Genomic DNA, 23,558 nt, shown 5'->3' with positions numbered 1-23,558 from the left:
GCCAGCAGCGGCCTCTGGCGGCGAGTGACCGCTGCGCTGAGCGACCCCTCCCGCACCGCACGGCCCCCCGGGACCCCACGGCCGCGCACGAACACACGCGACAACGCGCGGCCCCGCTGACGCCCCACAGCCCCGCACACGCTGCCGACACCTCCACGGGGAGCAGCACGCCGCCCCCACCTCCCGTCGGGGCTCCTGGCCAAAGCGGGGGGCAGAGCGGCTTTCCCCAAGCGGCCCCAGCCCGTGGGTTCCCGTACCCCCACTCAGCAGTTCCTCCAGCCGGATGGGACCCCGCGTGACACCCACACTGATGTTCCCAGGCCCCCCCATCCCGCTCCAGGCTGCCAGGAAGGCCAGCGGTGCCGGGGGGCTGCTCAGACCGCCCCAACCTGGTGTGGGGCAGCGGCACGGCCGGGTGCAGCCCCTTCGGTCCCCGCAGGCCCCAGCACTCCCAGCCCTGCCCGGGTTGGGGGCTGCAGGGCCGGTCCCAGGCAGTTGCTGGCGGCACTGGGCTGCGCTGTCCTCTGCGAGGGCACAAGGTCACGGCCCTGCTGGGACTCAGCGGAGGCCCCTGGGGGTCTCCAGCCCCACGGTTCCCCCACATTCCCGCACACTCTCACCTCTACCCGCCCTGCACCCCGTCCTCACACACCCGCCCACCAGCTCCCGGTTCAGCACCCGTTGCTGCGTTCCCTCTCAGGGCCCATCCGCCCAGGAGCTGCGGGATAGATGGCGGTCTGCAGCCAGCAGCCGTGGGATGAGGCCGGAGCACAGTGTGGGGCACAGCCCAGCTTGGGCATCCCGCTGCCCACCCGCCCCCACCCACATTCGCCCTTTGGCAAGGCCGCAAGGTCACAGCCCCACGCTGCCCTCGGTTGGGTTTCTGGGATCGATACGGTTCCGGTGACAGCTGCGATGACGGCGCAGCCTCAGCACTGTCCCCTGGGCACCACGAGGCGACAGTTGGACGCGGCACCAGCGCCCAGCCCACGGCCCGGCACTGTGGGCTCACAGCATCCCAGGCCCACCGCCCCATCCCCACGAGCCTCCCCTGGGTGAGGGGTGGGCAGCCCACGTCCCCCCACCCATTACGTCCCCCCACCGTGCACCTCTGTTCCGACCCGCACACCCCGGTGCCGCCCCGGTGCATCGCCCCCAATGGTCCCCTGGTCCCCAGATGGAGATGGGCACGGAGCGCGCCCCTGGGGGAGGCCCTGCCCACGTTGCGAGCTCCGTGCCCCGCACCCCTCCCCGCCAGCCCCTCGGCCCCACTCTGAGCCTCTCTGGGACCCCGGGCCCGGAGCCGCAGCCTCGGGGTGCCCCGACGGCCCCGCCCCGCCCCCCCCTTTGTGCCGGCCCTGCCCCGCGATCCCTCCCCGCCGACCCTCCCCACCGGCCGTGCCCGGCGGCCGCCGCCACGCTCACCTCTAGCATCGCGGCCGTGCGGGCGGCTCTCCCCCGCCCCGCGGGACGCGCCCCGAGCCCCCGCCGGGCCCTCGCGGGGCAGCGCGGTGACGGTGAAGCGCCGGCTCATGGCCCCGCCGCCACAAGTGGCTCCGGGCTCCGGCTGCCGCGGGTGCGCGGCCGCCGCCGGTTGCTGACCGGGGTCCTAGTGCCCGCGGCACCGCCCGCCGCGCCGCCCCGCTCGGCGAGGAACTGCCCGGCTCGGCCCGACGGGACGGACTGGGGGCCGCCCCTCCCCGCCCCGCCCCGCCCCGCCCGACCCCGCGCTGCCCCGCAGCTGCCGCCGCACGGGGGTGCTGGGACCGGGCCGCGGTGTCGGGCGGCGGACGGGACGGGATGACGGGACGGGACGGGCGCCTCACTTCACCGCATTTTCTTCTTGCTTCTGAGGAACCACGGCCTCTAATTATAGCCCTGGTGCTGCGGCCGCCCCGCCCTGCCACGGACCCGGGCAGCCCCGGTGCCACCGGGCTCGAAGGGGCGGGAGGAGCCGGGCTGCACTTGGGGGAGCGGGGAAAGGGACGGGAGCCGAGCACGGGAGTGTGGGGATGGAGGCGCATCCTCCTCCGGGGTATGGCTGCAGCACCGCCCGCGGTCCCCCTTCGCCTCGCACCCCCCAGGCCCTGTCCCCTCGCTGACCGAGCACTCGGAGGCCGCTTCCAAAGGACGGTCTTTATTACAAAGGTGCAGGTGGCGGCTGGCAGAGCCGGCGATAGGCGGGGACGGCACAGAGCCCCGTGTCCCTGCCCGCCGAGGCCGACCCAGTGTTACTGGCTCAGGAGAAGACAAAGTCATTACAAATCCGTGTGCAGTTTGCACCGGGAAAACGTCTCTGGGCAGCAGAGCTGGCGCGGGTCGCACTCCCCAGACAGGCAGCCCCCGATGGGGGTCAGGAGCACTTGCCCCATCCTGCCAGAGAGACTGCAAGACCTGGCACGGCGGGGGCAGCCCCACAGCTGCCCAACGGCTGCCCCACAGCACTCCTGGGCTGCAGGGCGACCGGCTGGAGCAGCAGGCAGGAGGGTGGCACCAGAGCAGCTGCTCTGCCCCTAGTGCTGGGGGCACTGCAGGAGGTCATATTTAATGTAGCCCACACGGTCCACCTGGTAACGTGGGGTCATCCTCCAGTAGAAGCTGTCCTGGCAGAAGTGGTACTTGTCTAGGGGAAAGAGGCAGAGAGTTGAGTGGGAAAGTGTGAGGAGATGCAGCTGATGCCCAGGTGAGGAATGGGGGAGCCCAGCCTGCGTGGGGCTGAGGGCAGCACAAGGGTGACAGCAAGGCCACATGGGTCCGTGCTCACCTTGGTACAGGAAGACGTTACGTGCATCAAGGGGGACACCGGTAAAGACATCATCAGTGGCACGGGGGTAGCCCTTATCCACCACCTGGACCTTCACATCCAGCCTGAAGGGAAAGCAAAGCACCCAGGGCTGCATTGAGCCACCTGCTGCAGCACAGGGCTGGGACTGCTGGCCTGAGCCACTCACCTCCAGTAGTGCTCCCCACTGAAGAGCAGCACTTTGCCACGTCCCCGCTGCAGGGCTCCTGTGATACGGCCGGCCTCCTTCCCAATGCCCAGCTTCTCAATCCCACGGGGACCCACTGCGTTCTTGCCAGAGAACACCCAGAACTGTCGCCCTGTGTGGAACGTGTAGGTGTCAGCTGGCCCTGGGTGCCCTGGGCAGCACCCACACATGGTGCTGTGACACCGGGTCAGGGCAGGGCTCACCTGCAAAGAAGAAGACCCTCTTGGTGAGCACATCTTGGAACGCCGCATCGATGACAGGCGGGAGGCCGGGCCAGGTGTCGGAGATAGAGAAAGCGCCTTGAATGCCTGATTTCCAGAAGGACGAGTGGATCCAGTATTTCCTGGAAGGAAAAACCACTTTCCTGACAACCTCAACAAGGCAGGGCCCTGTGTCCCCCGGCAGCCCTGGAGAATTGCAGCCCATCACCACTTGCTGTGGATGAGCCAGGAGCTGCTGCTCACCCATTCTTGAAGAAATGCAGCTCTCCGTTGATCTCGGTGATGGCGTTGAAGTTCTTCTCTGTGCAGGCATCCCGACTGGGGTCCACGGGGCTGGGCTCAGCTGTGGGCTCTGGCGTCTCCTCCTCCTCCTCCTCTGTGGTGAAGGCACTGCCAGCTTCAGTTGGCGTGGGCTGCGGCTTCTCGGTGGGCAAAGGTGCCGGGGGGGTGGGCTCAGGGCCAGAGCCACGACCTGAGTGGGCAGGAGTGGGTGTGAGGGTGCAGAGAGCACCTTGCAGGACCCATCCCAGGAGCATCCCCAGGGCAATTCCAGCTGGGTACCCCATGGCACTGCACCACAGATCCATGCCCATGTTGTGCCAGCTACAGAGGGAACACTCACCATAAAGGTACTGGATGCCCTGGACATCATCCTCATGCAACTGGAAGTCCTGGACGTAGCTGTACATAGGGTACATCAATGCCTCACGCACACTGGAGTGGTCCAGCCCCAGGGAGTGCCCAAACTCATGGGCCGCCACCAGGAAGATGCTGTAACCTGGAAGAGAGCAGCATCCTCAGTTCCCGGACAGATGGACACGCTGCTGGGGTCTGCAGCCACACAGCACCCCCAGCACGTGGGCCAGTACCTCTGTCTGGGCAGAAGCCCCATTTCTTGTCGGTGTCGTAGTTGCTGGTGGTGGCACACCAGAGCTTCCCATCCTGCCGGCCCTGGCTGGTGCACGTGCTGTAGGACTGCCCCAGGAAGGTGAAGGGGAAGACACACGGGTCCCCTTGGGAGTTGCCACCGATCACCGCCGTGTCTGCAGCACAGCATCAGTAGGGTTACCCCTCTGCCTTTGCACCCACCCTGCACCACAGCTGGGACTCTGCCAGCCCCGCACCCCGCAGGGTCCCACCACCCGCTCCACTGGCACCTCGGTTGGGGCAGAAGCCATATTTCTTGTCCTGGTCGAAGTTGGCCGTGGTGGCACACCAGCGATAGCCATCAGAGCGCCCATCCGTGGTGCAGGTGTCATAGGAGGTGCCATCGAAGATGAAGGGGAAGACGCAGGGAGACCCATCGCTGTTGCCACCATTGGTGTAGAGCACTGCAGGGGGAGAAGGGGTGAGAACAGCCCCAGACCTACAGGGCTGTGCAGCCTCTAGCCGGTGCTACTCACACTCGCTGGGGCAGAAGCCATAGGTCTTGTCAGCATCATAGCTGGCGGTGGTGGCACACCACAGCATCCCGTCTGTGCGGCCCTCCGTGATGCACTGGGAGTAGGAGCGGCCCTCGAAGATGAAGGGGAAGTGGCAGCTGGCCCCATTGGCATTCCCATAGCGGGTCTTTACCTCTGCAGGGAGAGAAGGTGCTCAGTGGGACAGAGACAGAGACAGGATGAGAGAGGTGCCATGAGACACCATGAACCCTCCTCTTACCCAGGCCAGTTCCCAGAGTCCAGAACTCATCATCATCGAAGTGGGCATCACCCTGAATCCCACTGCCAGGGGGAAAGGCGTGGGCCAGGAGCCCATCCTTGCCGTCGAAGGGGTACCCATCACCATGCTCTGCAGAGACAAGTGCCATCAGAGCCACATCACCCCTCAGGCACAGGGACCCCAGGCACTGTGTGCTGCCTTCACCTGCGGGTTCCTGGAGGCAGAGCCCTGGCTAGGGAGAGCCCTGCAGGCACCACGGGGAGGGGAGGTGGGGGGGGGGGGGCATATCTCCAACCCCTTCCTGGCCCCTGTGCCTGCACACACACCCCACACAGCCCCGGGACGTCACCTTGGCTGCCGAACATGATCATGATGTCTGCCTCGCCGCTGTAAATCTGGGTGAAGGTGAGGGGAGTGACATCACTCCACACCTTGAACGCCCTCTGGAAAGCATCATCTATCACGGCACGGTCCAGATCGGGGGAGTAGTTCATCACCCTGCAGGGGAAGGCTGCAGCTCAGCACTGTGACAGTGGGGTGGGAGTCACCTGGCTCCGAGCACATGGTGGGGACCTGTCCCAGCCCCACAGGGAACAGCAGCACCATGCAGCCCGGCAGGGCAGCTGACCAGGGCCCTGGAGATGGCTTGGGCACTGAGGAGCAGATGCTGCCAGCTGTGCTGTGCCGTGCTGACCCCAGCTGGCTGGCAGCATGGGGTGAGAGCACTCCCCACCCCCAGGTGTCCATCACCCTGTGGGCACACGGCTCCTATCTCCCAGGGCAGAGACTCACCGGTATGTGAGGTCCATGTGGTCCCATTTGAGCTCCCCCTCGAAGGTGAGGAAACCCCCCACGTCAGGCACCCCACAGCGGGGGGCTCGCATGGCCTCCAGGGTGCTGGCATCCAGCTCTCCCGTCTCATCCAGCCCCAGCTGCTTCTGCATCCTGCGCAGCGCTTTGGACAGAGACACCTGCTTGCTGCTCCTCCTCACCTCTGCCTCCTGGATGTAGCCGAAGCGCAGCAGGTAGCTCTGGGGAGGAAAGGCAGCCGGATGGGCTCAGTGAAGCAAGCGGGGCTCGGGGGCAGCTCCTCACACTGCATCCCCACTGGGTCCCAGCCCTTGCACCTTCAGACAGATGGGAGCCCCCAGCCCAGCCTGCAGTCCCCCAAAATCTCTGGGGCCGGGTGGTGAAAAGGGGCCGCACTGGGGCCACATTGCCCTCACCTCTGCCAGCTCCGTGTCAGATGGGGCGCTGAGCAGCTCCCCTGGGAAGGTGATGACCGCCTGCGGCTTGCTGTGCAGTGGGGCGGCACGGCTGAGAGCCAGCAGTGCCAGGACGAGTGGGGCCAGCAGCAGCCCCATGGTGCAGCAGAAGAAGGTGAAGCTGTGCCCGGTGCTGCTGCTCCGCTCCTATTTATGCTGTGGGGAGGGCAGTGAGTCACCCTCAGACCCTCAGCCCTGAGGACTCACACTCCCTTCCCACGGTGACGAAACGCACACTCAGGCTCCTCCGTTTGCTGCTTTAACTGTTTCATCACCTTGTTTACTAAACACACCGGTTCCGGTGGTCACGCAGGGTTTGATCGTGGCACCCGGATGGTGGTGGGGCAGCCACGCTGGCATGGCTCAGTGCAGCTGTGATGGGCAGTGCCCTGTGTCCCACGGTCATGGTCAGCACCAAGAGTGTGCCAGGACTGGAGGTAGCCGGGTATGGGGTGCCCCACAGCTGCGTCATCACACACCTCAGTGCTGAGCTTATCTGACCAAGGGCGGATGCTGCAAGGGACAGACCCATGGGGACCTGGGCTGGCAGAAGAGCCCTGCCCAGAGCCCTGGCACCTGCAGCCTGCCCACCTGCTAACCCGATGCTCACCGTGAAGTGGAGCATATGTGGGCTGAGCTGCGACTTGTTCAGACTGCAGCCCCTCACCAGGATGCAGCCTCTACCCCCACACCATGAGCGTGTCTCCCCAGAGGGCTGAGCATTCCTGGCACAGCAGCTCCCTGTGGTTCCTTGCCCCACAGGTGCCCAGCAGAGCCCTGCAGGATGGGCACACACTTAGCCAGCACACGGACACTGCAGTGGTGCCCATGGGACGTGGGCCTGCCCCATTCTCCCAGGCGCTGCCTGCAGGGCACCGCTGAGTCAGGCTCCCAAGGCAGCACAAACCTCACCACCGGATGGTGTTTTCCTGCTTCTCCCAAATTGCCGACGCTTGTGGGAACAGGAGTGGGGAAGGGGAAAGCAAACAGGGACAGGAGGGAGAGGAAAACAGATGGCAGGCGGGAGAGAAAGGCGCAATGTCAGCTGGGGAGCCGGGAGGCTCAGAACAGCCCCGTGATGCTGCCTGGGGCACAGATGGGTTCCTGCCACCGCTCTCACAGCCCCAGGCTGCCCTTTGGGACTGCAGCTGGAGGACAGACCCATCCTGTGCTCCCTGCTCCCCAGCACCCCCAGGCTTCCCCTCTGCCTTGCTCCAGGCTCAGCTGAGATGCACAGACTGCTCCCGGCCTGGCCCGAGGTGCTGGAGACCTGCAGGACTGGGATGGAGTGAGCAGGGCAGCTCTGGGGAGCATCACCCACACAAGGACGAAGCCCCCAGCACCTCCTGCCCAGCACGGGCATCCCATGCTCACAACCAGCCCGGTGCATCCAGGCTGTGGTGCTCAGTGTTATTGGGATGTGGTGCCCGGGCCGTGGGTGCCCCCAGGCAGAGCTGAGAAACCGCCAGGTTGCCTCACTGCATCCGCAGCCCTGCAAGAGCAACAGCCGGTGACACGGCGAGGAAGTTGCCACACAGGGCAGCCCCATCCTGGAGCCCGGCATGACACACGTGCGCAGCCCACTGTGCCCCCGCAGCAGCCTCTCCCTGGCACAGGGCACAGCCCGGCTCAAAGCAGAGCTGAAGGTGTGGCACAAAGGGATGCTGCCATGGGGTGAGCCCGGAGGGGCTGGCTCCTGGCCCGGCCTCCCAGCACCACGGGAGATCCCTGGGCCTTTCCCACATTATTCCCCATCCCATTTCCCACGGCTCCCACAGCCCAGGCACACAGCAACACAGCAACACACCGCCTGCACAGCACTGCCCGGCTACTGCAGCCCCTCCAAGGGCTGAACTGTGGCATGGTGCAGGGCACAGAACAGGACGGGCTGAGTGTTGCAGCCCAAAGCTAATGGCTCCAGCGTGCCCCACGGGCACACATAGTGACAGCCCCCAGCCAGCCAGGTACCCACCAGACAGGTGGCTGCAGCCCTGGCCCCCACTGTGGCCTCTCCCACTGACTCACAGCCCCACTACCCGGCTTCCTCCTAGGGATTTTCTGGTGACTCTCTGGGGCCCTGTGAGGAGAAGGAGCAGGGAAACCCCCATGTCTCAATGCACCAGGAGCCTAAGAATGGGGTGGGGGAACTCCGCAGCCCTGCAGGCAGCCCCAGACTATGTGGGGCAGCTCGGGGAGCTGGGACAGACAGCATAGAGTCTGTGTGGGCAGGGGGACACTGGGGTGGGCTGGAGCTGGGGCTGCCAGTGTGTGAGAAAGGAGTGGCAGAGAGCACGACCTGGACACAGAGGGCTGTGGGGATGCCAAGTGACCCCAGGAGCAGCTGGGAGACGTCACAGACCATGCAATGCTGGCAGCACCCTCCACACCCTGAGCCCTGGTCAGGATGAACGCCATGGAAAATCCCTAGCAGACGTCCCCTGTTCCTGCTGGCCGCCAAGCCACGAGGCTGTCTGTCACCACCACGTCCATCAAAAGGGGAAGGAAGAGGCAGCTGCAGCCTGTTCCCATGTCCTTACTCACAGATGCGCTCCCCGTGCTGACAGGTGCCACCTAAAGAGCCCTCCATGGGAAGGTGCCCTGGGGTCCAGGCCAGGGCTTCTGGGAATGGGGGCACAGGCTGGTGGGACACAACTGCTCCACACAGGCTGCAGGTCTGTGGGTAGGTGTTGGATGGAGCCGGGGACCCCAAGGCAGCGCCCAGACCCAGCTCAACTCTCTCCCCAGGATATGGACCCAGGGCAATGCACTCACAGCCATTGCTGTGGGGTGCACCAGGGTGGGAGACAGGACACCCAGGGAGCTGGACAGGGGGTGGCAGAGAGAGGACCAGGCCCACACACAAGGCTGGCAGCAGACACCCTCCTGACGTGCACAGACTGGGGAAGCAGCACAGCAGAGCACCACGACGGCAAGAGGAAGCAGGATGGGGGAGTCAGCGCCTTGTGCCGGTGACACAGCGTGTGGGAGAACCGAGGTTATGGCGCGGCTGTGGTGCGGCAGGCATGGGGTGCTTGGCACAGAGCAGGGCTGAGAGCATAGGAGCAGCTCCGTGTCAGCTGCTGGAAGCCCCATTGCTCCTCATCCAGCAGCTCCAGACAGAAACAACATTCCTGCACACACTCCCATATCTGCTGCCTGACGCCAGCCCTGCGTAGGCTGCAGCACATCCTCCAGCTGGGCCCAGGACCCTCCTTTGCAGACTGTGCAGGGGCAGCACTATCCCCCCATGTTATGTCTGTGACCCTGCACACCGGCCCCGTGCTGTGTGGCCCCTGCCCAGGACCCCACATAGCCCCTCATTACCTGCCCTCTTATCACCCCGAGATCTCTCCACCCCACCACTGGCCTCTGGTGCATTAGTTGCCATTACCCACGCAGGAGCAGGGGCAGGAGCCATGCCAGCTCCCCGCTCTCTGCCCGCAGGTGCCGTGCTGTCAGGATGACACAGCCCATGTCAGCTGGCTGCTCACCACCCCCCTGGAGGCACCGAAACCAGCACCTCCTGTCACTGCTGGCTGCACCCAGCCCGCTCCCGGTTGCACAGGATGGATTCCCCAAGCTGTCCCACTATGACCCGAAGGAGATGTGAGCAGTACAGGGGCTGAGCCCAGCCCAGAGCCGCTCAGAGCTCCTGGGGACACGGATGCCATCATGGGGCTCTGCATGCCGGACATCCATCAGCACAGCGTGGGCGGCAGCGCTTTGTTCCCTGGCACTGATGGGCACAGCAGCTGCTTTCTAAAAAGGGAAGAGCTGCGATGGTGACAATGACACGCACCTGCCTGCTGTGCCCCGTGAGTTAAAGGAACAATGCGGCACGAGAAACCCGCTGGCTGGTGGCAATGAAAGAGCTCCAGGAATAAGGAGCGGGGGTTTATGGAAGGTGAAATATGGGCAGAACTGGTGGTATTTAATTGTAAACTACAAGAAACAGAAGGAAAAGTGGTAGATGCAACATGCTCGGGTTTCAGCAAAACATTTGACAACTGTTCTAAATGGCTGCTGCCAAATTAACTCAGACCAGCTCCGCTGTCAGCGTCGGCATATGGACAAATGCAGGCAGCCCGGGAGCAACGAGCAGCCCGACCTGTGCTGGGGAACTGCTCTGAGACCTCGGAGCCCACATGGCCACACAGTGCTGAGTGTGGAGTTGGGGCAGCAAGGCACCGCTGGGGCCCTGCAGCACACACAGCTCCTGCCCACCTTGTTTATCTTACTTATATTTCAGTAATTTGCTGATTACTCTTTTTTAACTGACCAGCAGTGATGAATCAGCAGCAGAGGGGAGGGTGGGATCCGGCGGCCTTGGACCGTGGCTCCGAGGTCTCAGGTTCTGGGAAGGAAGCCACAGGAGCACTCCAGAAGGGAAAGAAAACAACCAGCGGCAGCAGCACGAGGAGGGGCAGAGGGGCACAGCACAATGCTGGCTGCACTTTGCAGCCCCCCAGTGTGCCCCAGCCAGGGTAACAATGTGCCAAACCCCACCGAGCAGACAAAGCTGAGTGGCAACGCCGTGGGGACCTGCGTGGTGTGTGGGACACTGAGAGGGCTCAGCCCCACTGAGCAGACCCTGGAGGACTGGGCAGCCTCATCCCAGGGCTTTTGTTGGTTCCTCCCGGACCTGGACCAAGGCTCGCTCAGCCACAGCCCTGCTGGCCAAGGGAAACAGAGCCAGCACAGAGCAAGGCTGCTGCATGCCCACACTCAGCTGTGTGGTGCTCAGGAGCTGACCCGGCTTGTGCCCCAGCACACAGCTGTCCCCTGGACAGCCCCAGGTGCATTCTGCTGCTGCTGGGAAGGAGCCGAGCGGTGAAGCAATTCGGTGTGAAGAAAAAACCCATTTCCTGCAGCCAGGCCTGTTTTGCTCATCGTTTTACAAAATGTGCTGATGCAACCGCCCTCCCCAGGTGGGATATAAATACGAAGCTGGCTGATGTGGATGAATGCCCTGCAGCTACACAAACACCGCTAGCAATGTTGTCTTTAGAAAGAAGAAAGGAAGGCGGGAGGAACAAACAGCACTGACTACAGAATCACTGACTGCGGCCGTGGGGAGGCTCGGGTTGCAGGCGGCTGGGAAGGCGCTGCCCTGGGCACGGCACTCAGCACAAGCCACCACCTATTCTGGGATGCTGACCCAAGAGATTAGGTCATGGAGAAGCTATTGTGGTAGCACAGCAGAGCCACAGGGCTGCACAGCCAGCGAGCTGCTGCTCGGGGACACAGCACAGCCCTGGGGCACAGCACGGCGCTCCCAGCTTCATGCCTGCAGCTGGGCTGGTGGAGCTCCTTCCAACAGCTGCCCAGGGTAGGAAGCACAGAGCTGGGGCACCAACAGCCCGTGAAAGATCATCTCCTGCTGATGCTGTATGGCTCTGTCTGCAGGCACAGGTGTCTGTGCTGTTGCCCTAGCCAGCTCCCAAAGGGTCTTTAACCCAACACTCCCCAGCCCAGCACTTGGGCACAAGCTGCAGGCCGCCTGTGCTTTTGGATTCCCAAAGCTTCTTTGTTGCAACGCATTCTCTTTGGCCCTGCATTGAATTCAGGCATGGGAGCCACCACAACAGAGTGTTAGCAGAAAGGAGCCATGCTGCCAGAGCAGAGCACAGGAGTTGAGTTATGGCTTAGGAGCACCCTGCTCACTCTTCCCAGGGCACATAGGGTATTGTAAAGCTAGCCACGCATGCACATTAGGACAGCTCTCCAAGACAGGAAACGGGTCACCCTTCAGTGTCACAGAGAAGCCCTAAGCAACTTTCCACCAGCACCCCCACTGTCAGGAGTGTCCCCACGACCCCGAGGCTCCGGAGTGCTTCACTACAAGCTTCCTGCCCCAGAGCTGTCACTCATCAGGCCGACACGCCGTCAGTCCCCAAACGTGGCTGTGTGAAGGCAAAGAGACCCCTGCTGGTCCCACACCAACCCGCCCCGCTCCCTCCACCGCGGTTCCTGCAGCCCGAGCCCTTCGGACAGAACCCGGTCTGCGTCCCGCAGGTGCACAGCGCTGCTGCCCCGGGTCGGGCGGGGAATCACGGAGAGAAGCATCGACCGTCGGAGCGCCCCACATCCTCCTCGCGCTGGCAGCCGCTTCCTTCGCAGTAAGTGCAGAGCTCCGCAGCAGGGCGGCTTTAGAGGGAAATGGGAAAAGCACTTCGTTGTCTGTCAGCTCCTGGCGTGGCAGCGACCCCGGCACCGCGCACGCAGCAGTTTGGCAGCAGGGCTCGGGAGCGGGCAGTGCGGCTGCAGCAGTAGCGATGGTGCATCAATCCCTTCTCTCACAGCCTGCCCAGCCCGGGGATGGATCGCACAGAGATGGATGAGGGTATAAACCTTTCAAGGATGTATTTAATTAGCTTGAAAAGGAACTGGAATGCAAGTGGATGCAGCATGCCAATGGCACGGCAGCAGCTCTGTCACTGCCTCTGCAGCAACACGCAGAGCAAGAGCACCGCGTGGGACCTGCACTGCCCCACGGAGGGCAATGGCTCCGGATAGGACAGACCCACAGCCCCTAGCCCAGGGCCGGGAGCAGCGTGCCGAGCCGGTGTGTGCCGTGCGTCCAACCCCGGCCATGGGGATCGTGGCACTCTGACCCTGTGCCATTTGAGGCACCGCGCCGCCCGTCCTGCTGCAGCCGGCAGACAGCACCGCCTCCCAGCAGCTGCCAAGGCCGGGAGCAGATGTGAGGCTGCTCACACCCGGGCTGTGTGCGGGAGACGCGGTGCTGCCAGCTGTGGCTTTGGGGGCTCGGCAGGGGGCTGAGCTTTGTCCCCACGGCTCAGCGATGGGATCCGTGATGTGGGACAGCCTGGAGGAGCCACTGACAGCAGCAGGCCGCTTTGATTACGGGACAGCGGAGAGAGACGGCACAGCGCTGCGGTGTGGGAGCACCGGAGGGGCAGCAGACGGCCAGGCCAAGCGGGGCCGGAGCGATGGCACGGCACGGCACAGTACGGCACGGCACGGCACGGCGCGGTGCGGGCAGCCGTCAGACAGCGCAGCCCCAGACCGGGAGCAGCGGAGCTCGGACAGAAGGACGCGGGCAGCCCGGGGAGGAGCAGCTGCATCCCGGGAGCAGCCGGAGGGCGGGGAGCGGAACGGGGCCGAGGCCCGGCGCCTCCACTTCCGCCCCACGTCACGTGACGGACGCCACCCGGCGCGACGCCGACGCTCAGGGCCCGGGCGCCGCTTCGTGACGTCACGCGCGTGACGCAGAGCGCCGCCGGGATCCCTCCGCGCAGAAAGTAGTCCCTCGCGGTGCTGGATCCCCCCCCGCCCGGGGGTCGCGGGCGGCGCCGTGAGGCGCGGAGGGGCGGGGAGGCGGCGGCGGCGGGAGCGAAGGGCGCGGCTGCCCGGCGGTGAGCGAAGGGCCGGGCGGGGCGGGGGGCCGGAAGTAGTCCCGGCGCGGGGCGGCGGGCGGAGCTCTCGGCGGCGCGGGGCGGGGGGATGGCGGCCGCCGCGGTGCCGGGCTCGGGGACGGCGCGGCGGCGGCGCGGCGGGCCGGGTGAGAGCGCGAGGGCGGCGGCGCGAGCGGCGGAGCGGGAACGGCCCGGCCCAGGTTACGGCCCGGCACAGGCCGCGGCCCGGTCCCGCCGCGCTCCCGGCGCCCCGCGGCCGCCCCGCCGTGTGCGCGCGCGCGGAGGCGGCGCGCGGAGGGGGGACCCCGCGGCAAAGATGGCGGCGGCGGCGGCGGGAGCCGGGAGCGGCGGGGCGGGGGGCGCGCGGGGCGCGGCGGGCACCGGGCGCGGGGCTGACGGCGCGTTCCTCGTGCAGGACGGGCCTGAGCGGGGCGGGCATGGAGCAGAGCGAGGTGCCCAGCAGCAGCGACGCGGCCCCGCAGGCGGCGCGGGAGGAACCGTCCGAGAGCGGCGTGGGCACCTCCGAGGCCGCGTCCGTTCTGTCCGTGTTGTCCGTGTCCGCCGACAGCAGCGACGCCGCCGCGGGCACCGCGCTCCCGTCCCGGGCGGACGATTCCGGCGTGGGGCAGAGCTCCGACCGCAGCGCAGAGTGCCTGGTACGGGAACGGGCGGGTCCGTTCGAGCGGGGGGAGCGGCCCCGCGGGTCGGGGAGCCCCGACCCCATCCCTGTAATAGCACCAAGTGCTGCGCTGGGGGTGCTGGCGTTCCCTGGTGCCCGGCCCAGCAGCCATCTCTGAGCTGAGCCCTCCTGCCTCTGCCCGTCTTGCTCAGGAGGAGGTGTCCGAGAGCAGCTCCAGCACAGATGCGGTTCCCCGGCTCTACCTGCCCGATTCCTCCTCCATTGCTCAGTCCACTTTGGTCTCCAGCGTCTCCACCGTCAGTCAGTCCATCATGGTGTCGGAGTCCCCGCAGGTCCTGGTTCACTCCAGCGTCATCAGCGACGGAGCCACGGTTGTGTCGGACTCCACCGCATCCACCTCCACGGATCTGGGTTCTGCCATAGACAAAATCATTGAGTCCACCATCGGGCCTGACATTATCCAGAGTAAGTGCACACTGTGCTGCTGCTGCTGGATCTGTCCCTGCACAGGGTGGGTTGAGAGCTGGGGCTGGGGAAGGGAGCTGCTAAAGACTTGGGAGCTAAGGGGAAATACGCAGCTGCATATGCATACACCTTGTCCTTGTTTGGCAACGTCTCTCATCTCACCCTGCCTTAGCAGCTGGTGATATTCTGAGTTGCTTGCCATGTAGTAGCTCAGCCTCTGGTTTGCTGCTGCATTGGCTGCAGGGCCACAGCAACTCTGCAGACACTGTGAGCTGAACCAGACACTGTGAGCTGAACCAGACCTCCTGCACCCTTTCCTACTCACATCAGAACTTGGCAGTGCCATTTCAGCCCCATTCCCTGGTGGGTACCATGATTTCTTCTCCTTTCCCTCCCCAGGCTGTATCGCTGTGACCAGTGCTGAAGATGGGGGAGCAGAGACAACTCAGTACCTCATTCTGCAAGGGCCCGATGATGGTAAGGGTGCATCCAGGGCATTCCAGCGGTGGCTTTCTCTGTCTCTGAGCCTGTTCCCATTTTGGTAGTGAAAAATAAGGCCTATAGGGGATGATCTGTGTGCAAGCACAAGCTGCGGGGGGAAAATTCCTAGGACACAGGGCAGGAGTGGATGCCAAGTTCAGCTCTGTGCTCAATGTGCAGTCTGGGTGCAGGTGATTTGCCCCTTGGCTGATCCGGTGTTGGTGTTTCAGGTGCCCCCATTGTGTCCCAGATGTCCACTTCTGCTCTGGCCAACAGCTTGGCAATAGAAGCTGTTGCTGACGGGCCGACCTCCACGTGCCTTGACCAGCCGGGCCCTTCGGAGCAGTCAGAAGCGCTGGAGCTGCCTGCACAGCCGGACCAGGTTAGAGAGGCAGATGGTGGGGAGGAGCTGGAGCAGCCGGATTTGGAGACCCTGGAGGAGATGATGGAAGTGGTGGTGGTGCAGCAGTTCAAGTGCAAGATGTGTCAGTACAAGAGTGTCTCCAAGAAAACGTTGATCAATCACATGAAAGAGCGACACTTCCAGCCAGGTGTGTGTGGTGCTGCTAAGGACTGAGAAATATACCTTAGTGTAGATGGGATCGTTGTTGGCTCTGGGAAATTAAGAGGGGGAGTTTGAGTGCTGTTGTACAGTTAAGTAACGTGGTGTTCCTCTGTGCTTCGTGTTAGCGGGTTCAGCTTTGACTTTGAAGAAAGGACGTCCACGAAAGGGGGGTTCTGCCCCAAAGTCTGCGGAGGAAGATGTCGCAGAGGAAGAAGAAGATGATGATATTATGGACGCTGGTGCTATCGATGATCCCGAAGGTAAGATTCATTCTCACCACATCCTACGGAGTTTAGCCTTTCCCCTCATTTCTGTCTGATGTTTTGGGCTACTTACCTGCAGAGGACAGTGACTATAATCCAGCTGAGGATGAGTCCCGTGGGCGACAGCCCAAGAACAGCCGCACCGTCCCCACGTCCAGCGAGGAGAGGCCACGGAGACGCCCGGGGAGGCCCCGCAAGTTTCCTCGGTTGGGGGACGTGCCCCAGGACGTGGCTGAAGGTGGGTCAGCACAGTGTGGTGTGCTGGGAGCTCACAGGGAGCGTGTGTGACGGTGTTGTGCTGTGTGCCGTCAAGCAGGAGAGGAGGTGGAGCCCCTGGTGACATCCCAAAGCACACCCAGCTGTGAGCTGCAGAATTCGGAAGCAGCCAGTTCCTCTGGCCTGGAGAATGGGACCAACGAGAGCTTGGCGGAGCCCAGCATCAGCCAGTCTGACTCTGAGAATAAGGACCCTTCTTCCAACACTGGCCCTGAGGAAGCAGATGTCGTCCCCAGGAGGCGAGGCCGGCCCTCCCGCCGCTTCCTGGGCAAGAAATACCGCAAGTACATGGGGCGCAGGTGAGGGGTGTGTGCCGAGCCAGTGCTGGGCCCTCTGGCCAATGCCCAGGGCCGGTCCAGCCCCTGTTTGTCACCACATGTGTGAGTCCTGGCTCTCTGTGTGTGCAGGTACTACTACAAGTCACCCAAGCCCTTGATGAGGCCATACCTGTGTCGGATCTGCGGCTCGCGTTTCCTCACGCATGAAGATCTGCGTTTCCACGTCAACTCACACGAGGCCAATGACCCACAGCTCTTCAAGTGCCTCCAGTGCAGCTACCGCTCCCGACGCTGGTCCTCCCTCAAGGTGAGCGCCGTCTGTCCTGTTCCCATCCCCATGGAGGGTGGCCGATAGCCCCAGGCCTCATGGCACCCATTCCCGCTCCTTGCAGGAACACATGTTCAACCACGTAGGCAGCAAACCCTACAAGTGTGAGGAGTGCAATTACACCAGCGTGTACAAGAAGGACGTCATCCGACACTCCACAGTGCACAGTCGGGACAGGTAAGTGGGGTGAGTTGCTGAATGTCCTGCAGCCTGGCTGAACGTCATTAACATCACTTCTCAAGGCACTTCTCAGCCATGGCTGCAACTTCACCTGAGCTCTGGTTACAGTGCAGCTCAAACTCGGGGTTTGGCTGACAAGTGGATTTTTTTTTGTCTCTTTTTCAGGAAAAAGAGGGCTGACCCGGTGAGTTCCTGTTCCCTGTTGGCTTGTCTCTCAGCACTGTTGTGTGGGAAGAGGCATGTCTGTGTTTTCCACCAGTTCCTTATGCCTAGTTGAGATCAGCTGAGGAAAGGCAGCCCAGGTCCTGTGGTGGGGAGAGAGGCAAGGAAACTGGTGACCTTCCCTTGGCCCCTGTGAGCTCATCTTTGTGCTCTTCCTTCAGCCCCCAAAGCTGAACTCCTTCCCATGCCCTGTATGCAACCGTATCTACCCCATGCAGAAGAGGCTCACTCAGCACATGAAGACACACAGCACGGAGAAGCCACACATGTGTGACAAGGTGAGAGGCTGGGGCCTGAAAGAGAGCTGGCAGCAGTGGGGCTGTACAGGAGACAAATGCTGCTTTGCTTTCTTCCGCTGCAGTGTGGGAAGTCCTTTAAGAAACGTTACACCTTCAAGATGCACCTGCTGACACATATCCAGGCCATTGCTAACCGCAGGTAGGAACCTGGCCACAGCCTGGTGGGAGAACCAGTGTCTGGGCTGCCATTCAAAGGGAGGGCAGTAAGTCCCTGCTGTCTGTGTGACAGATGGCTTTTGTCCTGGCAGGTTCAAATGTGAGTTCTGTGACTACGTCTGCGAGGACAAAAAGGTCCTGCTGAACCACCAGCTGTCACATATGAGCGACAAGCCCTACAAGTGCAGCTTCTGCAAGTATTCCACCTTCCGAGAGGATTTCCTGGTCTCACACATGGCCGTCAAGCACACGGGTGAGAGAAGCTGCTGCTGCCCCATGCCCTCTAACACCAGGGTGCTCTCCCTGCTGTCCCCTGCGGACCCCTTCTTGACTCCCACCTCCCGCAGGAGGGAAGCCCTTTGCCTGTGAGTTCTGTCACTTCACCACCAAGCACAAGAAGAACCTGCGCCTCCATGTGCACTGCCGCCACGCTGACTCCTTCGAGGAGTGGGCACAGAGGCACCCCGAGGAGCCGCCCTGCCGCCGCCGCCCCTTCTTCACCCTGCAGCAGATCGAGGAGCTGAAGCAGCAGCACCGCCAAGTGCAGGCTCCTGCTGAGCCTGAGGCCAGCCCACCAGTGAGTGCCGCTGCCCGTGCCTCGGCTCCTCCCTGCTCCTCACCCCTGGCTCCCTGCAGCTCTCTGTCTTACAGGCTCCTCTCGGCCCTGTCACCTACCAGGCAGTGCAGGCAGTGCCTGGGACGGAGCCTCCCATCCTTTCGCAGGATGCTCTGGAGGGAGCCACCATTATCTATGAACAAGGTGAGCTCCCGGAGAAGGGGAGGAGATGAGAAGGTGGTTGAGTGCTCTGCTTAACCCTGACTCTTTTTCTGGTGTGCCAGGTGTGAATGGATCAGCAGAACTGGCCACGCAGACCGCTCTGGATCTATTGCTGAACATGAGTACTCAGCGAGAGCTTGCTGCAGGCTCGCTGCAGGTGAGCAGGGGGTGGCTGTGCCTGCTGCGAGGAGAGGCTTCCAGACCCTCTGGAAGTGCCTAGCCCTGTTCCCTTTGAACAGAGCATCTGCAGAGCCTTCCTCCCGCTGACCTCTTGACTCCTCTCCAGGTGGCAGTAGTGAAACCAGGTGATGCAGGGGAGGTGCAGGCCTCTTGTGAACCACAGGCTCAAGAGGAAGGGGAGGAGTTGGATTCCTCTGAGCAGCAGCAGCAGAAGTTGGTGACGCTGCACATGGCAGACCGTGGGGAGACGTTGGTGCAGGAGGCTTATGAGGAAGCGGCCCTGGGTGGCTCAGAGCTGCAGCAGATCACTATTCCCTTTGGCGGAACAACAGAGTACAGCATCATTACACCCATTAGTGAAGAGATTCAGGCTCCAGGCACGCTGTACAGGTCAGCTTTGTGGGAGGAGCGGGAGTCAGAGGCACCTGTGCCCTCAAAGAGGAGACCTTGGGTGAGGAGGGGGTTGCGATAGGTCCACTCTGACCCTGTCTTCTGCTGACAGTGAGGAGGAGGGCTCTGCAGAGACTTCACACGCAGTCGTGGTGAGCGAAGCTGTGATGACAGAGGTTCTGAAGGACCATAACAATCACTACATCATGTCATCCAGTGTCCCAGGGAACCAGTTCCATCATATGGAGGTGAGGAGGCTGGGCTTTCTCTCTTTTGCAGGCAGCAGGGTGGGCAGGTGTGACCGATGTTTCTCTCTTAGCCCCTCAATGGAGATGCTGCCTTCCCTTTGCCGGCAGAGGGTCAGGAGGCACAGCCAACTGGTGTCAAGTGGCCCCTGGTGCAGTGTGTCACTCGGCAGCTCCAGAAGGACTCAAATTTGTCCCCTACTTCTGAAGGGCAAGAAGTCACGTCCCCCAAGGTCAAATGGCCTGCACTCCAGGGCATGGCCAAGAAGCTGTCGTGCAAGGTTTCCACAGCCAAGAAGCTCTCGTGCAAGATTTCCACAGCCAAAAAGTTTTCCTGCAAGATTTGCACAGCCATGTTTACAGGGAGAGCAGAGATGGAAAGTCACAAGAGAGCCCACATTGGGCCCAGCACCTTCAAGTGTCCTGACTGTCCATTCACTGCAACCCTCTGGCCGGAGGTTCGGGTAGGTGTCCTAAAACAGCCCTGGGAGTAAATGATTTATAGAAATGGGGCTTCCTGACCCTACCCTTGGCCTTCTGCCCCCAGAGCCACATGGTCCAGCATGCCAGCCTTCGGCCACACAAGTGCACCCACTGCAGCTTTGCCTCCAAGAACAAGAAGGACCTGCGCAGACACATGCTGACACACACCAATGAGAAGCCCTTTGCCTGCCAGATTTGTGGGCAGAGGTGAGTTGTGATGGGCTGTTGCTGCTTCTAGAGATCCAGTGCAGCTCCAGATTTGAGAGGACACAAGATATTAGCAAAGACTCCAAGAGCAATCTGTTAGAGAGGCTGTGCTCTTTTGAGAACAGCTCCAGCTGCTGGTAGATCCAGCTTAGTCTTCAAAGTTGTGTGGGTGGGGGGAGTTGGTGTTTGTGTGAGCCAATGGAAAAGCTTTTAGGAGCTGAGACAGGCCATGTCCTAGGATAATGTTTGTGGTACCTGTGGGTAAGTTCTCTGCAGAGACACGAAGGTCCTGTGTTGCCCATGGCAAACTCCACCTCACTCTTGTTCCTCCTGTAGGTTCAACCGTAATGGACACCTCAAGTTCCACATGCAGCGTTTGCACAACTCAAAAGGGAAGAAGCCTGAGGCACCTGCAGCTGCTGCCCAGCAGACCATCATACTGAACAGTGATGAGGACACGCTGGCCACCCTGCAGAGTAAGATTTCACCCTGCTCTGATAACGTTCCCCTGCAGGTTTCCAAGAGCTGGGACTGGCCTGGGCTGGGAACTTCCCTCTGGAGGTTAGGGTTGCCAGTGAAGCAGGACCTGGTGGGTGCCGAGACCACAGTGGTGTCAGTGTGCCATTGCCAGCTGCAGTGGTTCTGTGCCAAACAGGGGACCCTAATAGATGGGATGCATTCAGACAGCAGCTGTGCTGTAAACAGCCTGTGGCTGGGGAGGTCTGGGTTTTACCCACAGTGATCTCTAGGTTCCTTCATGTTGGGAGACTTAGGTTTAACTTCTGACCTTCAGTGAGCAGAGCTGAGGGTCCATCTGGGCCTGGCAGCACCCAACCAGCTTTGTCCCCCTTCCAGCGGCTCTGCAGTCCGGGCAGGCAGTGCTGGCTCCCGAGCGGCTGCAGCAGGCACTGGGACAGGAGCACATCATTGTTGCTCAGGAGCAGAGCATCACCAGCCAGGTGAGTCGCACTGGTTGGCCTCATCGTGCTGCTCCCTGTGACTCCTTCCCATGGTGTGTGCTGGATCTGTCCTCCCCGGGGGCTCGGAGTCGGTTCTGCCCACACTAAAACAGCACCCGGTTCTCACTGGGTTACAGGAGGAGGCAACGTACATCCAGGAGATCACTACTGCCGATGGACAGACAGTACAGCACTTAGTGACATCTGACAACCAGGTGAGGGCGTATTGCACACGTCCCAGGAATGCCTGGAACTGGAAGATTGCACGCAGCTGAAGCAGGAAGAGCTGGGGAGGAGCAGGGTGGAGAAGTGCACAGAAGCCAGACGAGAAGCAGCTCTCTTGCAGTGCAGGGAGTGGGTGGTGCTGAATGGCTTTTTGGTTCTGAGTCCCTGTGTTTGCAGGTTCAATACATCATCGCCCAGGATGGCGTACAGCACTTGCTTCCCCAAGAGTACGTTGTTGTCCCAGAAGGACATCACATCCAGGTAAGCTTCAGGCTGGCTGTTCTTTGTACTGTGGGTGAGGTCAGTGTGGGTGCCATGTGTTGGGGTCACCTCCTCATCCCTGTGGCTTGCTCTGTTCGAGTCACAGCTCTGGGAGGCAAGGAAGCCTACTGGCCCTAACACAGCCTTACTGCAGCTCTTGTCTTCAGGTTCAGGATGGTCAGATCACTCACATCCAGTACGAACAAGGTAGCCAGTTTCTTCAGGAGCCACAGGTAAGGGAGCAGGGACTCACTGCAGCAACCACGAGGGACCCTGTGCAGTCTTGGACTCTCATTCTCTCCTCCCTGTAGATCCAGTACATGCCTGTCTCACCTGAGCAGCAGATTGTCACCCAGGCTCAGCTGGAAGCAGCTGCACACTCTGCAGTCTCAGGTAGGACAAGGCCACGCTCTGGCAGTTCTGTCCTCCCGGTGCTTGCAGGATGCCAGACCTGGGGGGGAGTTGCTGATGCCCATTAGCACCTGCTAATGCTGTGGTGTCCAGCTCTGCCTGCAGGGAATGCTCGCTCACTGCAGCTGGTAGGGCTGCCTTGCAGAGGGGCTGAGCTGGATGGCCACCTGGCAGCCCCTGTCCCTGTAATAGTGGGAAGCAGCTGACAGTCTGCGCGGGGGGATGTTTGCTGAACCCCCATCGTCACTGAACCCCCTTCTCTGTAGCAGTGGCTGACGCTGCCATGGCTCAGGCACAGAGCGTGTTCGCCACGGAGGCAACGGCTGAGCAGATCCAGCAGTTGCAGCAGGGAATCCACTACGATGTCATCACGCTGGCAGATTAGCACTGGTGACAGGCCTGGCTGACGCTCGGGGACATCCGTGCTGAGCAGGACGGCGGCAACCAGCAGGAGCCTCTACAGCCAGCAGTTGCCTTATTGCTTTGGGGCTCTGAGGGACGTGCCTGAGTGCATGCCAGCAAGGCGTGCTGCCACTCTGCCGTGCACAGCGAGGGTCCTGCGAGTCCTGCCTGGCACAGGAGGCTGTTCTGAGCACAGACTGCACCAAGCACCGGGACAGCCTGAGCAGTGGCAGCGCTCACGTGGCCCATCTCTGTCTGTTGCACTTGATGATGGTCTGAAATCCCTTCTCCTCAATCATGTCTGTGCGGGCTCAGCTCAGCATCTGCCCGGGTGTGGGGACCCCAGGGGAGCCGTGGGGCCGAGCACAGCCGTGTGCTGCAGCGTGAGATGCTGAGGTGTGTTCAGCCTCAGCCCCCCACTCCTCGCTCCCGTGGGGCACAATGGGCCGGGCTGAGGGCAGCCTCCCTCCCTTGGCTCCTCCGGCCTGCGGGCGGGCGGCAGTAGGGCTTAGGACTGGAGGAACCTGACAGAGGAAGGGGCCGTGTTGTAGGTGGTGGAAGATGTTCTATTTTTTCTTTGCAAGAGGGATGGATGCTGTGGCCGAGTTGGTTTGTAAGTCATTGTGGGAGGGGTTCGATTCCGATGTTCTCAAGCTTTGACTATGCTTACAAATAAAAAGAGATTGAAAGCTGGCTGTGTGCTGCCTCGGCGCTGCCATGCTCCCTGCTGCTGCACTGCACGTGGCTTCTGAGCTTCGGCTTCCTCCCATCACGGTCACCTTGACTTGGGCTGGAGGCATGAAATTAATCGAGTGGTAAACAGCCTAAATCCCGTGTAACTCTGTCCCAAACTACACACACTGCCCCTCCCTGAGCGGATTGTCTGGAAGTATTTACATGTGATTATAACAGCTAATCTCAGAGTTTTAGTTTGATGCTTTTGCATTAAACTGATTATCTCTAGAGGGGAAGAAGGCCTGGAACCACCCAGAGCAGCGCGGTCCGGCCCTGCGCCCACCATGGCTGCTGGCACAGCTCTATGGGGATGGGGGGGTACAGCATGTGGGCTCGATCCTTAGCGGGGGCTCTGAGCAGTGCCTGCTTCTGTTGCTGCTCTGCAATCCCTGGGCAGCTCCAGCCCCTCTTTCTGCACGTGCCCCTTGCCCAGTCAGGTTGAGGGCCATTGGTGGCCGCCAGCCTCAGCATCTGCTGCCTGCTCTGTGCTGCTCTGTACCTGCCTGGCTGTGCCTGTGTCCTGCTGCCAGCCCCAGGCTCCTGCTCCAGCTGTGCCCCTCAGCTGTGCACATGCTGTTGGCCCTCCCTGTCCAGCTGTGCCACACTGGGTTAA

General features: G+C 62.1%; 3 protein-coding genes across 8 annotated transcripts in view; 1 reads left to right on the top strand and 2 right to left on the bottom strand.

The window, feature by feature from the left end:
- SLC12A5 (solute carrier family 12 member 5) overlaps positions 1-1,568 on the bottom strand; it is a 22,658-nt gene extending 21,090 nt beyond the window's left edge. Inside the window, exon 1 of the mRNA XM_072350318.1 lies at positions 1,426-1,568. Coding sequence (XP_072206419.1) covers positions 1,426-1,534 — 109 coding nt within the window. The 5' untranslated portion in view covers positions 1,535-1,568. The remainder of the gene's footprint in view (positions 1-1,425) is intronic.
- Positions 1,569-2,117: 549 nt separating this feature from the next.
- MMP9 (matrix metallopeptidase 9) lies at positions 2,118-6,352 on the bottom strand. Its single transcript, XM_072350151.1, has 13 exons — positions 6,100-6,352; positions 5,666-5,904; positions 5,223-5,371; positions 4,874-5,002; positions 4,615-4,788; positions 4,369-4,542; positions 4,081-4,254; positions 3,834-3,989; positions 3,455-3,683; positions 3,194-3,333; positions 2,952-3,102; positions 2,765-2,868; positions 2,118-2,623 (listed from the first exon to the last, which is right to left on the bottom strand). Exons 1-13 carry the CDS (start codon positions 6,235-6,237, stop codon positions 2,514-2,516), a joined length of 2,067 nt encoding a protein of 688 aa, XP_072206252.1. The 5' UTR covers positions 6,238-6,352; the 3' UTR covers positions 2,118-2,513.
- A 6,192-nt stretch (positions 6,353-12,544) lies between these two features.
- ZNF335 (zinc finger protein 335) lies at positions 12,545-22,921 on the top strand. Of its 6 annotated transcripts, none has more exons than XM_072350381.1 (28): positions 12,545-13,517; positions 13,933-14,173; positions 14,349-14,622; positions 15,022-15,099; positions 15,333-15,653; positions 15,793-15,927; positions 16,010-16,168; positions 16,247-16,505; positions 16,614-16,791; positions 16,877-16,989; positions 17,158-17,176; positions 17,376-17,492; positions 17,576-17,652; positions 17,762-17,922; positions 18,017-18,246; positions 18,321-18,429; positions 18,510-18,604; positions 18,734-19,017; positions 19,130-19,265; positions 19,337-19,726; positions 19,810-19,952; positions 20,289-20,428; positions 20,808-20,911; positions 21,049-21,126; positions 21,314-21,397; positions 21,565-21,630; positions 21,709-21,790; positions 22,075-22,921. In XM_072350381.1, exons 2-28 carry the CDS (start codon positions 13,955-13,957, stop codon positions 22,191-22,193), a joined length of 4,170 nt encoding a protein of 1,389 aa, XP_072206482.1. In that variant the 5' UTR covers positions 12,545-13,517; positions 13,933-13,954; the 3' UTR covers positions 22,194-22,921. The 6 variants fall into 6 exon arrangements, with proteins under 6 accessions (XP_072206482.1, XP_072206486.1, XP_072206487.1 ...); XM_072350385.1 differs by lacking the exon at positions 12,545-13,517 and adding an exon at positions 13,590-13,663 and having other exon boundaries at positions 16,247-16,490; XM_072350386.1 differs by lacking the exon at positions 12,545-13,517 and adding an exon at positions 13,590-13,663 and having other exon boundaries at positions 18,348-18,429.
- Positions 22,922-23,558: the final 637 nt, after the last annotated feature.

This window comes from Excalfactoria chinensis, chromosome 15 (assembly GCF_039878825.1).
Source record: "Excalfactoria chinensis isolate bCotChi1 chromosome 15, bCotChi1.hap2, whole genome shotgun sequence".
NCBI classification, from domain to species: Eukaryota; Metazoa; Chordata; class Aves; order Galliformes; family Phasianidae; genus Excalfactoria; species Excalfactoria chinensis.
Note: the sequence above shows the minus strand (reverse complement) of the source record. Positions and strands in the feature narration are given on the sequence as shown.

Excerpts from the sequence above, each read along its gene's own strand:
- MMP9 (XM_072350151.1), bottom strand. The coding sequence starts at position 6,237 with ATGGGGCTGCTGCTGGCCCCACTCGTCCTGGCACTGCTGGCTCTCAGC. Across the intron at positions 5,372-5,665 it reads CACATGGACCTCACATACCG|GGTGATGAACTACTCCCCCG; the intron begins GTGAGTCTCTGC and ends CTTCCCCTGCAG. Across the intron at positions 3,334-3,454 it reads CTGCATTTCTTCAAGAATGG|GAAATACTGGATCCACTCGT; the intron begins GTGAGCAGCAGC and ends TTTTCCTTCCAG.
- ZNF335 (XM_072350381.1), top strand. The coding sequence starts at position 13,955 with ATGGAGCAGAGCGAGGTGCCCAGCAGCAGCGACGCGGCCCCGCAGGCG. Across the intron at positions 19,266-19,336 it reads ACCAGTTCCATCATATGGAG|CCCCTCAATGGAGATGCTGC; the intron begins GTGAGGAGGCTG and ends TTTCTCTCTTAG. Across the intron at positions 21,791-22,074 it reads TGCACACTCTGCAGTCTCAG|CAGTGGCTGACGCTGCCATG; the intron begins GTAGGACAAGGC and ends CCTTCTCTGTAG.